Source organism: Saccostrea cucullata, unplaced genomic scaffold (assembly GCF_032062105.1).
Source record: "Saccostrea cucullata isolate Sc308-1 unplaced genomic scaffold, CSIRO_AGI_Scuc_v1 ctg446, whole genome shotgun sequence".
Classification (NCBI taxonomy): domain Eukaryota; kingdom Metazoa; phylum Mollusca; class Bivalvia; order Ostreida; family Ostreidae; genus Saccostrea; species Saccostrea cuccullata.
In genome coordinates, this window is record NW_026932574.1 from 7,154 (window position 1) to 22,415 (window position 15,262).

At 32.5% G+C, this 15,262-nt stretch overlaps 1 protein-coding gene across 1 annotated transcript; it reads right to left on the reverse strand.

Annotated features, from left to right (window-relative positions):
* Window positions 1–540: 540 nt before the first annotated feature.
* On the reverse strand, window positions 541–2,905 carry LOC134235428 (5-hydroxytryptamine receptor 4-like). Its single transcript, XM_062717556.1, has one exon. The coding sequence runs from the start codon at window positions 1,666–1,668 to the stop codon at window positions 592–594; it is 1,077 nt and encodes a 358-aa protein (XP_062573540.1). The 5' UTR covers window positions 1,669–2,905; the 3' UTR covers window positions 541–591.
* Window positions 2,906–15,262: the final 12,357 nt, after the last annotated feature.

A 15,262-nucleotide genomic window follows, 5' to 3' on the forward strand; every position in this document is an offset into this window, starting at 1 on the left:
AAGCAAAGGTCTACTAAGTACTATGAAACGCTTCGGCCACAAGAAGATGCAATGATATTTCATTTATGACGTTCTTTATTATAGCGATCATAAAATTTACAAAATACTGACTCCAAAGGGGATTGAAACCATTTCACTTCATTATAAGGTTAATTTTTAAAATGCATTTTTTAAATTTAAAAATCCTATCAACAATCAACTAGAGATAGTTTCAGTTAGTATTTCACATTAAAAATTTTTAATTTCAGAAAAATCAATTTTCCTAATATTGGAAACACTAATAAAACCTCAAAATGTTCTAAAGATTTTATCCGTCATACATCTAGAAGAAGAAAACTTTACTAACTTTAAAAAAAATATCTTGAGAATATTTTAGTCTTGAGATCTCCGACGTTGTTTTCAAATTAAATGAAAAGGTCATTTTAGTACTATCAATAATAATTTAGCATGTTTTAATTCAAGCAAGTGACTTTTCAAACCCGTTGATTCAATTCCTTTGCATTATACTTCTGAACTGATTAAGTTAGATAAGTAAGAACACAGGTTTACATACAATTTATTCTTAAAACAACATACAACATTTCATGTGAATTAGACAGCATTGATACTTGTCAAAGAATAAATTTTTCTTCGTGGTGGAATAAGGCTTAAGATTTGCATTTTATTTTTTATGCATTTGAAAGTTGCTTTTTGTTTTGTCTCTTTGGATTTCCGATTTAAGAAGTAGTATAAGTAAGGATTAACTGTAGAATTAATATACCCTAACCATGTGATCACTACCCAGGCTCCTTCGTGTAATTCATAATCAAATAAAGGTTCTAAAATGTTCACAGTGAAAAACGGAAGCCAACACATAAGAAAACATCCTAAAAGTATAGCAATTGTCCGAGCGACTTTCACTTCTTTTTGCATTTGTTGCTCCCGGTGAACATCTTTGACGTAATTGGATGTGAGTTCGTGAAGTTTTCTTCCTCTACTTTTTATGAATCTGAATATTTTTACATTGCAGAAAATCATGAATATGACTGGTAAATAAAATGAAGCAACTGATGCAATAATGGCACCTAGAGCATTCACTCTTAATATGGGCGTTGTATGACAGTTTTCTGAACGGACACTGATTTGGTTAAACTTGATCATCATAAGACTTAACGATATCAAAACAGGCAGAAACCAACACAGAAAAAGCAGACAAGATACCCTTCTTTTCTTCATTATATGATAATATTTAAATGGCTTGGTAACCGCCACGTAACGGTCAACCGTCATGCAGGTGAGATGCAGAATCGACGTTGTTGTAAACAGTACGTCAAGTCCCCAGTACATTAGGTACGTGGTATTGTGGTGCAACCAATCAAAATCACTGCACAAATGTAAAATAGAGAACAACATTACAAAAATGGCGACGGAAAGGTCCGCAACAGCCAATGAAATAACAAAGAGATTGGTTCTCTGTTTGTACTGGTGACGTTTTGTTACTACTTTTATGACAAGTAGATTTCCAAATATAGTTAGTCCAAGGACGATTGATAATATCACAATGACTGGAATGCGAAAAGCATTACCCGATAGTATTCCTCTGGTCTGAGTGCCATTGCACAACATTGTTGCGTCTGGCAACACGGTGTCATTATAGATATGCAGCAACATCACGTCTAAATTATACATTCAGGCAGACAAAAGATGACAAACTCAAAGGGCATTCGAATATTAACGTTGCGATTTTCCTTCCCAAAGACATTGCTTATCCTTGTTATCACTTGCTTGCTCCTTTAAGCAAAATGTGATGTTCAACAAATTCCTTATCACTTAATGCTGACAGAAAAAAAGCAGTATACATGGTATATGTTGTATAAAATGGCAATATAATCTTTTAAACTGGCTCTTCTGATAAGCTACGAAATCCAGTAAGATTCCAAGAAATGTAAATCATTCAGCAAATTTTAGGGGAAAAAATACAATTGCAATCCGACACACCGCCGCTTGATTTGTTTTATTTCTGGAGCATCCAATTAAAATCCAGTGGGGTTTTGCAGAAATGGCGCTTTTTAACTGCAATTCAGACACCATAGAGTATGAAATATCGTTCGGATTCTAATTATTACAGGCTCATCAAAGAATAGTTCCTAATTTTTGGGATGTTTCCGTTTCAACGCACAAAGATACCGGACTGCGAGTAAAATCCCGAATACATATTTCATGTCATTTAAAGAGACAGTTTTAGGTCATATTTTATGACCATCACAGGCTACTGTGTTTTGGATGGTACTAGAAACATTACTACTGTCGTATATGTAATTGTCAATGGGACGGGATCCGAACAAAGTTCATCATAAATGCAGTCCAATAAATACTTAATATCAGTTCCACAATTGAAGTCCGAAGTTCGAAGTCCGTAGATTACATTGAACAAAACTTCCTCAAAGGCCCATGTACACTTTGTTCTTAAAACCAACAACTGAAGTTTTCGTTTATTCTTCGATCCAAAATCATAAATCTTTAATGAATAATTCATCAACTCTCCTTTTAAGTAGCACTACCTGTTCTTTAACTAATCCAATCACACAGCCGAATATTTCCCTCCCAGAATCCTGAACTGAATCACCTCATCTCTCAATTAAAAATAATTAAGACTCTACTTCATCAATGATTAGAAAACAAAGCCATGATCTCACCAAGAGAGTCTGAGCCGTCTTTGAAGTATTTTCAGTGTCTTGTTCGTGCGTGTAAACCCGTCTGTCTCTCTTCGCTATAAGAGACCCTCGATTCTGGACTCAGCGGAATCCGACATTATCCTGATTTAATAAATGTAAATAGTTTACATAGGTAAATATATCGTGGTATTCAACTGATAGAGTTTTGTTTTGTAAATAGATGCATGCGTAAATGAAACTCCTGAAAATAAATTGTGAAGTTAATAAGAGAAAGTTAAATTGCAATCCCAAATCGTTTTTTTTTTTTTGGTATCTGAATGAAAAAAATTTCTTTTTTTCGTGTGTTTCATATATTGAATGAATTGATGCTGTTCCATTTTGTTTTGTAATTTACGCATTTCATCAATCGAATTTTTGCACTAGGATTAGAAATTCGGTCAGGTTATTGTTCATCAATCAGCTAGGTGATGTGTGGTTAAATATGCAACTAAGAGAGAAAAAAATTATTACCAGTATTTTTTAAACTCTAGGAAAATGTAATCATAAAAAATATACAGGATATGCGTATGTATATTGTTGTTAGTACAAATATGAAATAAAATATTTTTGTCTAAATTCAAACTGAAGACGTTATATTAAAGAAAACTGAAAAGATAAAAAAAATTCGTATAGTACTGGTGCCTTGATAAATATCTCTGGAGCACAAAGTGTACTTTGTTGAGGACACGACAAACGCCCCATTTTACAAGTACACATTTTCTGAGAAATTCTTATGTAAATACGAAGTTTATTAAAGGCTTCGCCAAGCGAGAATAGGTGCAACTTACTCACACAAAAAAGCATCATGTTTGCTTTACCATGTCTGCTTCCATGTTTCTTCTCAGATGCTCTTAGTTCAATCTGGTTCATAACGAAATCTAATATTTGTGTTAAGCCTGTGTTCTAAGTACACGGCCGCTTATTAAGGCGTGTTTTTCGATATGGATTTTAGATATTGATAAAATAGAGTTAAGAAGATCTTTCAAAATGAGGTTTGAATTAAATTATTTATTAAAGTCTTTCTTTAGAATCGAACATAAGTTTCAAAATCGTATACTCTTGTGGATTTCGATTTAAGATTCTTTCTAGATGACATAATTTTAACTAATTGAAATAGGTTATAGATAAAGAACAGTGAATTTATCTCAAAAATAAACTTACAAGCTGTACGTATCTGTAAGCAGGGCAAAAAACAAAGACGTCTGTAATTTCAAGAGATGTGATCAGGTGCGTAAATTAAGAACCCTTTGTTTTGATTAGGTCGTCACTTCAGGTTTCTATTCCTTGTATCAACTAACAGATACATTATACGTATGACAATGAAAGTTAACCTGAATGCATATATTTATGCATACATGTATCTTTTTTAATTCAATAAGTCGTATGTTCTTACCTATAAATTAAAAATGTCAAATAACATTGGCCGTTTCTTTCAACTGACGAAATAACTTTATCTGTAGAAGATTATGCCAGTCAGTAGGGTTATTATGAAAGAGCACACATTAGCACTTTGTCAGATTTAGAAATATATCAAAGAACCGTATTAGAACTAGAAAATTAAAATGCAAAATACAAACCTCCATCCTCCTGTTTTCACAAAGAAGACTACATGAACAGTATAGTATAGTTCCCACAGACAAGGCATGTAACAATTGTCTATATTTGTAAGGCTCATTATATGGCTTATTATAACTGTATTTTAGGAGAACTTGGGTTTAATCCAACGTCTGGAAACCCAACATTTAATATATTTAAAGGACGGAATATTCTTCAAAATCACATTTCAGTGTTCAGCTTTATTACGTTCAAGTCAAAGTGAGTTCAATCTATCCTATCTACTTTTGATTTCTAAACTTCATTAAGAAAAACTACAAAAAATACATTGCTGGGTCCAGCAATGTTTTATCTAGCCCAGATTTTTACTCATAATTTTCTACAAATATTCACTGATGGGATACAATAAGTCGTCCTATTTTTATATTCATATAAAGCAGAATTTATTACCAAACTTTTATAAATGAATAGGAAACAATTTCCGCGTCCTTCAAGTCGACATTCAGGTATATAGACGACGTTTTTATCAATCAAAAATATTATTATACGAGGGTTGATCCAAAAGTAATGTCACAGTATCCATATCTTTTATATTTGGCGTCATATTATCAAAAACAATATACCCACAGATGCACAAATATAAATCTTATTAACATTGAAACTTTAATTTAATAATGTTTATTTGAATTTATTTTATAGATGTTTAAAACACTGAGCATAGGAGGTGTCGCCGCGTCACAACGGGACGTCACGTTTCAAAGGGTACTTTTGCTTAGAATGAAAAAGACAAACACATTAAAAAGATTCTAAAAAACACTTCATCTCCCAATTTTTTTTAAAGAAACAATTGTCGTCATTTTCTAGTCTTAATTGAAAATTAAATGACGGCATTGGTATTTGCGATCATAAACACTGTTGTTTTACTCGGTTGAATTGAACAAAGGGATTGTCGAAATGGGAAAAAACGGCTCGACGAGTTGTAATGCATTTTTGCTTCAAAATATAGGAATCATCACAAGCGACAGTTACGTTAATTAATCAGACTTACAGAGTAAAAAATTAAATAAGAGACATCTTAATAGATGATTTCAGCTAAATTGGCGGGTGATTGGTCACTGATTGATCAGCAGAGGACAAGAAGACCGAAAGATGGGAGATCGGACGGAAACGTTGAATAGTGTCTGACGTTGTCAAAAAGACAGACGTATAGAGAGACATGTGAATTTTAAGTTTGTCTTATGCTACCACAGGCACCTGAAGCATGGATAATACCCCCCCTTTTTTTTTAAATTAAAAAAAAATGTAAGAGTGTATAATATCTCAAAAATATATAATTCCCCCGTCAAACACATCTATATGTCGTTATATGCAAGCAGATTGTACTTTTTCTCACGTTTAAAGAATGGCCTTATTCGGTATAATAAAAATACACAAGGTAAGAAACAAAAGTTGTAAACAAATGGGGAACACAATTACCAAGGTAATAATTAATGTTACCTATCATAATTTTGCAATCACTCTGTCTGGGAGATGTTCTTTGATTAGTCTCTTTAACCTAAACCCCGCTATTAGCGTTTGGTATGCCGTAATCAGACGATTTATTAATCGGATACATAAAATTTTCTCCATTGGCAGCGTTAAAGGAGGTTTTGAAGCTGCTTTTCTGTTTCGCCTTATCTGATTGGCTCATTATAATACAGTTTAAATATCTAACCAATCAGATAAAGCGAAACAGAAAAGCAGCTCCAAAACCTCCTTTAACGCTGCCAATGGAGAAATTTTATGTATCCGATTAATAAATCGTCTGATTACGGCATATCAAACGCTAATAGCGGGGTTTAGGCTAAAGAGACTAATCAAAGAACATCTCCCAGACAGTGATTGCAAAATTATGATAGGTAACATTAATTATTACCTTGGTAATCTGTCTCGAAAAAGGGGTTCCCCGTTTGTTTACAACTTTTGTTTCTTACCTTGTGTATTTTTACTATACCGAATAAGGCCATTCTTTAAACGTGAGAAAAAGTACAATCTGCTTGCATATAACGATATATAGATGTGTTTGACGGGGAAATTATATGTTTTTGAGATATTAATTATATACTCTTACATTTTTTTTACTTAAAAAAAAAAGGGGGGGGGGGGTATTATCCATACTTCAGGTGCCTGTGATGCTACCGGTCAAAAAATTTTGACAGAGGGCTTAATTAATTATGAAAAAGTGAGTGTATAATGGTACCAAGAATTCTTAAAGAAATTAGTGGAATTGGTTAAAGTGTTTGCGAATCAAAAATATTTTTAATGAAACGAAGGGGAAACGCTGAAAAATATGACGGTGCGTATCCGTCATATAAGATTATATTTAGGTGCGGCAACTACCATAAACGCGATTGTTTAAAAATCTGATATTTTGGAAAGTATACATCATATTCCTTTGAAATTTTCAGATCTGATTTGAAGTAAATAAAGCTTCCATCATTAATAATAATTTTGTTGCTTTACGTCGACCTGTGGCAATTTTATCAAAGTCGTGACATTACTTTTGGATCAACCCTCGTATATTCAATAATTGACTGGATATATTCCACTAAACTTGAAAGAGTCTGCTTCATCTGTTTCATTTTGAATGTTTTACAGACTATAGACGACAAAGGCCAACTAAAAAACAAACATGAAAAACAAGATGACTTCAGCTACTCTATATCGTCAGCACTACTTATACATGTAGCAATATTCAGCTATATTACTTGCATATGATGTTTACGGCTCCAAACGTATTCGATATTCAAGGGCATATTATGAATACGATAATTTTTTTATCCGAGGCAGGTTATTCGCCGACACTTGATGTGAGAGGAACTTCAACAAACTCGTTCAAAATCAGCTTTTCGTAAATTCTTAAAATTCACTGTTACATTGTAGCAAATATAATCTTACATTGGGTGGTATTTTAGCTGTCTTGTATCAAAACCATTGTTAAGCCTTTGTTTTTTACTTAATTCGACTTCGGAATGTTCCGACTACCTGATCAATACATAGTCCTCACGGCAAGTGTGGTAGGTCAACAGGGAATGCTCACTCCTCCTAGGCACCGGATCCCACTCATGGAATTTTTTTTTGGGGGGGGGGGGTGTCCTATTTATAGATTTGTATTGTTGTAGTCCACTGATACAATACAAATACAGAGCAAACAAAGACCTCTAAAACATGAAAAATGGGACCAGGTGCCATTGAGTAGTAAGCATTCAAAGTTAACCGGTCATACACGCTGTGTGCTCCTTTCATGCTCGGGAAAACGGGTTAAAAGTGTATAAATAATGGCCTAAGAATAGGTAAAACGCTAGAATTAGACTTAATGACAGTTTTTTATTTGTTGCCAAGGTTATTGTGTTGAATATAGTATTTTCGAACTGTTGTCTTTTCGAAATGAGACTGTTGAGATTCTTATTTTATCAACTTGTTTGTCAATACTTTTTCTTTAGAAATTGTACCCATGTCGAGCATATTCTAACGCAATGAGTCAAATGAGAGACATTACTTTTATATGAATGAAGGGCTTGTTGCTACATAAATAAGAGAAGTTGACGATAGGATAGAATATTAAAATCATCACTTTTAACGTTTTGTTTTTATATGGTTACCATTAACTTTTTTCCAGTAAAATAACCAAATATGAAACGGACGTTTCAGAGTCTGCATGTGGTATAGTTTCTTTCGAGTTCAGTGAGTTATATCGAACCAAGGTAAAAATGAAAATGACTTGATTAGATAAAACTACTTGATAAAACGTCGTCGAAATATCTAAATGTTGAACTACAGGATACAGCAAACGACTCCTTTTCGTGTAGAAACTTTTAATAAATTGTAAACCTATAGGGTTTAGCACAGACATATTATTTGAACATTTTAAACTTAAACAATATTAATATCATAATCATTTTAGTTATTTGTAGTGAAAGTAAAATGAAATAAAAGTTTATTAAATCAGAATGTATATTATCAGTATCTCAAATTCGGTGACTATATAATTGGAAAAAGCACTTTAATTTTATGAACTATTATTATCTTGCTAAAACAAATTGGATTTTGTAATTGTTCCAATGTACTACAATTTGGTTAATCATTTTGTAAGGAAATTGATCCGAATAGAGCAATCAAGTCCATCGATAGTAAGTAATAAAATTTAAGCGGAAATGCAACGGTATTATTAAGATTTTTGACCGAGAGCAATAAAATTCGGAACTTTGAAGTAAATAAGTAAAAGAGCTTAGGGCTAAACCCCTCATAAATTTTGTAATGAGTGTTTATCTGCAAATGTTGGGGTTCATAGGTAAAAACAGACCATCACAAATGCGGTATATAATGGTGTGACAGCCAATGAAATACTTGGGCAAATAGGAAAACAATCTTTTCCTTTGCAGATTCTCAACTTCTCAATTCTCTCTCTCTCAATATTACAATTCGCGTTTTATTCAATCATTCTTTTGGACAAAACATCTCCTTCTGTTGCACGTTATCATTAAAATAACAAACAGTGTATTGGTTTATTCGAATCAAAACTTTACGAGCACTGTGAATTTGGATTGCCTTACAAAATTCTGCTTTATATAAATACAAAAACAGGAGTTTTTACTAAATTCTGCTTTTATATATAAAAAAAAATAAGATTTTTGAAATAAATTCTGCTTTATATATGAACTTACAAAAATAGGTCTGCTAATAACGGGTCGCAAACTTCAAATTTTGCAGAGGAAATGTTGATCAAGTTAAAAACGCCATCACATGCAGACAGCAATACTTGGGCAAAAGGATAACAACCCTTTGCAGAAACAAGACATGCGCAATAAAAACACGTTGCACGCAAAAAGCGTGGTCGTGGTCACGTGATTAATTTAGTGTCATAAAAAAAGACATTTATTTAATATGAAATATTTTTTTTTTTAATGATACAAAGTCATGATTTGATTTTTTAGTTTTTTAAATCAATGATGATTTTTTTGGCGTACATTTCAAAAACATTTCCAACTTTTTCCAAGATTTTTTTTTTATTTTATTCATTCGCCTTCAAATTATTCATTTTATCTCTTTATTCTTTAAAATAATCCGTAAAAAATCAGAAAAAATAAATCTGTGAACTTTAAACAGTGACGTTACATTTATTATATTAATGAACCAAAGATCATACCGGCATAATATTATCAAGGAAGCTTAGGTTTGATTAAACACAGGATATGGGTTTATTTTTGCATTGTTAAAAATAAGACATAAACTTGTTATGCATTTTTTTTTAAATTCTGAATTCCGTTGCGTTTTGTAATTTGTTTTACTATTATTACTGATTCATATAGTGTACCTCATTGGAATTATTTATTTGTTGCTTACTTGACCTTCTTGAATTTTCAGATTACAATTAACATATTTGACTAGGTCATTCTTCACGGAGGACAAAGTGGATTCAGACAAATTTAGTTTGACAAGCCAAAAGATTCCACAGCATGAGGGGTCATTAAAAATATTTATACGAAGCAAACTGGACTGGGAATGACCCATCAAGCATTGAGATTTCTTAAAGTGGAGACTGATAAGGTCATAGCCTTAGTTTTTTTTTTAACTGAACAATCATTAAATGCTTGTACTAAAAATAAGATTATAGTCAGAATATTTATTTTTGAAAATATCTTTTTTTTTTCTTTTAAAAAATTTTCGATGATTTCGTAGGTCGATATGGGCAATATATATAGAAATGGTGTACTATTCAAAGCGTTTTGCTAAAGATTTTTGTATTCTTTCGAAGTTTTTTCTAGTCTTGTCTGACCCCCTTATAATAAGTTTATATTTTTGTTTTGCGTCATTTACTTCAATAAATGACATTTTTTCACTTTCACTACTGTTGTTACTTTATTTTTAATCCATCAAAAAACTAGGTCAGTTGACTTGGCTTCGGTCTTGCATTAATAACAGAGGAACATAATAAATATAAGTGTTTCACATAATTCAGAAGAAATACGGTCAGCGTAAGGAACTATACAGGATTATTTCTATTCCCGGGGTAGTTATCACAGGCGTTTTCATGTTTCTTTTCATTAATAAAATAAATCCCCTATACCATAATTGTTACATGTATTATTATAGTATAGGGAATTTTTATTTATGAAAAGAAAGGTTGAAAATGTCAAGCAGCTGTGGTAGCTATGTAATTTTCTATTTATGCAATAAGGTATAGTTTCCAAAGATGCATAATAAATGACATCTTATGATGGTGATGGTAAATTTTCACCTTTGCCCAATATCTGGTCCATTACTAGTACGATTCGGTCAAAATATGCTATTTTCGGATTGGTCCATTACTAGAATAAGGTCAAAATATGCTACTTTGAGATATATATTTATAGCAAGAGAGGTTTTTGGCTTTTTTTCTGCTCTGCAACATGTATTGTTTTCAATAGTAATATTTAAAAAGCGCTACATATGACAAATGCACTTCGATAAACCTGATATTAATTTATTTTGACAGGTCTGAAACCATGGCAGGTACAGTGTATTAAATCATGGAACATATTATAACCATAAAAAAAATCCACACTCTTAAAAAATTAACACGTAGGGAAGCTGTTGCTTTATAGATCTATTTATATACGCTTTAGATATATCTTTGATATATAAGATATTGTAAATTAACTATTTTCGTTTCAAAGATTTTTCAAGCGTTGGGTGTGAAATGGGAAAATCAAGTTACCACCTTTAGAGTTTAAAACCGTTTCTTTCCGTGGTGCTTTTTTCATCGTCATCTGGCGGTAATCTATACTAAATATCTGCACTTTAAAGCTTCAAACTTCTCCAGTTATTTATATTTTATATCTGCACCAAAAGCTCTTTAGCGATTTAACACTGATGAGGTGAAATGTTTTCTGCCTTTAAACTAGTTCAATTTTTTTGTCCCAGATGTTCAATACTTAACAGTCTTTTCAACTTTTGAGGACCTTCAAACAAAGCACGTCTCTGTGATATACCATTATATCGCACGTAATATCTATATCTAGAGCTTCAAAATTCTTTTCTTACCTTTAGAAATAATTGGTGGGTTCTTAGAAATTCTAAAGATTATTGTTTGAGCATAGAGGCAGTTTTCGAGATAAATGGGGTCTGAAAGAATATCGTTCAAGCATCTTAGAGATTACACACATGCATCTAAAACCATGATCTACAAACATCATTAGCATACCAAAGACCAATTTGAAGCATGTTTTACGCAACAGTGCGATAGGACTTTTACGTCATGTAACATAAAACAGGTAGAAACGGAGTGACACCTGCTATAACCCATGAAGATGGCTTGTTTAAAAGTGATAATGTATCTACATGTATATCTAGATTTATATCACCAATGCGGAAAATTGGATTAAACTAACACGTTGTAAAAATTACTACCTAATTCAATATGCAGGAAGACTTATTAATTTTTATAATATTTTAATTTCAGGTAATTCGATTTATTGATGGGTTTAAATTGGAGCATGCAGTTTTTTGCCTGTCCGTCCGTCTTTGTGTATGTCTTTTTCTGTTTGTCTATAACTTTCAAATTCCATAGGTGTATTTCTTGTAACATTACTTTTCACTAAGTACTAACAATCTTGACCTTAGATTTGACCCACTTTTGCAAAATTCAAAATTTTATCAAACTTTAACCTAGGCCATGACTTTTCAACGGTTGTTGCTAGGGCTTTAATTCATACTTGTTTATTTATTGTGACAAGGCCTTTCCATGGGTGTAAAAAATTTTGACCGTTTGAACTTGACCTTAGAGTATGCTTCACTTTTTTAAAGAACTTAAATCTTGGCCATAACTTTCAAACAGTTCGTACTAGGGCTTTCATATTTCCCAGTTGTATTTTTTATGACAAGACCTTGAGTACCAACAATTTTGACCCTATGAGCTTGATCTTGGAGTATGATGTATTTTTAACAAATTTAACCTTGGTAATAACTTTTACACCTGTATGATTGGGTTTTTGACCTTGGAGTTTGACTTGCATTTTGGAAGCCTTCACCTTCGCCATAAGCTGTCATACGGTAACAATGGTGCTTCACAAATACATCTTGTATCGTCTGTCGTTTTCTTCTGAGAAAATATATTTAATGAGTTTGTGTGCGTGTGAGGGAGATTTGTTGAAGTGGGTGGTTGTTTATGTGTGATTATCCATCTTGAAGAATTTGATAATTCCTAGGTGAGCGGTCTTGTCATCGATTTATCACGAGCTTCCGGTGAGGTTATTACCTCATATTCACAAAAAAATTGATATTAAGTTTCGAGTGATTAATCTATTTTATTTTTTACGTAAAATCATCATTGACTTTCTACATAAATAAAAGAATAATTATCATATGCGTTACCAAGATGATCAGAACTACTTCTGCAGCTTCATCGACATCTTCGCTAGCCAGCGAAGATGCTTCGTCGCTAGAAAGATACGTTTCTGATCTTGAAGGAATCAAAATATCGCTGAATAAATCATTGAGTGATATCCTTGAACTACTAAAATGGTCATAAAGTAATATAATGCAATATTGAAATCATAAATCTATTCAAACAATAAAAATCAGGAGCAGAGCAAACACGGATCTTTAAAACATCAGAGGTGGGATCAGGTGCCATGGAAGAGTGAGCTTCCTTTGCCGACCGGTCACATCGTCTATGCTCCTCGACAAGATGGAGAAAACGGAAAAGTCCGTAGACAATTAAGTGGTTAATGCCCTAACAATTAGTCTGAATGCTAGATTTTAATTACTGACAAGATCATTAATTGTATTGATCATAGGACGTGCGAAATTATGACTTTATATGAGACTGTAGATAATCTTGTTTCATCATCTTTTTGTTAATAGCTTGGCTCGTTTTTAGAAATTGTTCTTTCTTAATTAGAGCATGTTCTTGCGCATCGAAACAAAATTATGAGAGATGTTAACCCCATCTATATGCATATGCAGGTGATAAGGGTAAAATAATAATTGCTACATTATTAAGGGAAGTCGACGATTGAAAAGTTGAAGTCATCGCATTTTTCAATAATCTTTGCTGTTATGTTACCATTAACGTATTTTTCTATTAAAATAGCCAAATGGCAACCAGATTTGTCAGACTCAGTGGTCAAAATGAATATAATAGTATCTCAAACTTTTGAAAAGTTCTTTGTTATGTATGATAGATTAATCTCTAGCATTTTATCATACCTATCGCGTTCTAAACTACGTACAAGTAAACAATATTTTGTAAAATCATTACATATAACGTTTGCAATTGATACATGTGACAAACTCATCACTAAATTATGATTTAGTGCTCGATTCTACTCATTGGGTACAATCCCTGAATTTAAAATCATCCCGATTTGAAGTTTTTAATTTAAAATATTTTTAATTCATTTTTTTTTCAAGCAAAAAATTTACTAAAGTAATAGTATTCAAGCAATATACTGTAGCTTACCACGAACTTTTAATGAAAAAAGAAAATAATTATAGCAGAAAAGTACATAGGAACGAACTAACATTATGATCATATGTCCTCATAATCTGGTAATACATGATTATGGGTGGAACAGATTAACGCATTGTGATAGGATTCGAAGTACATATATGAGAGGTAAAGAGTGACAGTATGACTCCAATTAACCAAGCTTGTTTCATGATTAAGCTATGTTGCATTTACAATTCTTTCAAAGATAGTAAATAAACACACGAAATATTTTCTAATTAAAATATTGTAAAATTTTGTTATCACGTTCAGCTCTTGACTGGGGATCTCTCAAGGACTTGTTTAAGCCATTGGAGTTAATGAACAGCTTAAAAATTTACGTCATTGATTTTTTTATGCATAATTGTATATAATCTTGTTTACTGAGATACAAGATAATTTGATTCACGATAATTTGATTCACACTTAGCAACACAGCAGAGGTGATGTAGGTCAGGGGAGAGTACCTCTCAGAAATACAAGGTCACATCCGGTCGTTAGCGAGATCCCTGGTGTTCCAAGAATCGGGAGACCCTTCCTTATTCGACGAGTAACCTTAAACTCCGCGTCCGCTTTTGATAGAGTGCAAGTTTGAAAATACATGTGCATACTGTTAGTTTATAAGTGTTATTATGAGGAAAGTAGTCTGTACATGCTATAAATATCGTGCGATTTTTAAGTAAAAAAACATAAATATTTCTAGTCAAAAATTAGAAAGAGAAGTTATCTTTTAGTATGATTATGACGTCACAGTAATGTGACGTCATAATGATCGTATTGTGTCACCATGAAGAAAGAAAGTAAGAGGTATGTTTATCTGCTTTTGATTATTTTCAACATTATCCTATTATAATACATAGCTTGTTAAGTTATTCAATATGCAAACAGTGGCAGCGAGTGGTATCAGCAAAGAGCAAAAGCTCCATCTCTTCTCCATACACTCGCGTTTTGAATCGTTATCTCGTTGAAAAAATGGGAGAGAAGGGGGGTGTATTTCTTATATGTCTTAAATAGCTGGCACCCGCCCTTTTTTTCAATAACAAATTGTTTCGAAAAATTTTTAATCTAATTTCTAACAGCATGCGTGGTAAATCGAGTTCTGCGAAAAATACTGGAATAAAAGATTTGCAAAAAAGACTTGCAGTGCTGCCTTGTCGAGATCGAATTTCCTGTTTAAAGTCCCAGGACCCAAATGTTTTAGGCACAGAACTCAAAATCCGGCTTGCTATGCATGCTCCGGTTCTACGGGAAATAAACAAGAATAGCAGAGTCGTGCATGTACGGTCAATTTCGACAAAATATCGCAACGTACCAATTCATGATATTGACGCCGATCAGGATCACGAGCTGCTTTGTGAAATTAAAGTTCAGACCAAACTTTGATTAATTAATTAATAGTTATAAATACTTAATTCTTGAAGTGGAAGAAACGTTCGCATCTAGATCACATCTCTGTTTTGTGATGAAAATATAAACTTTATGTTCATTGTGGAATAAAATAAAAGCA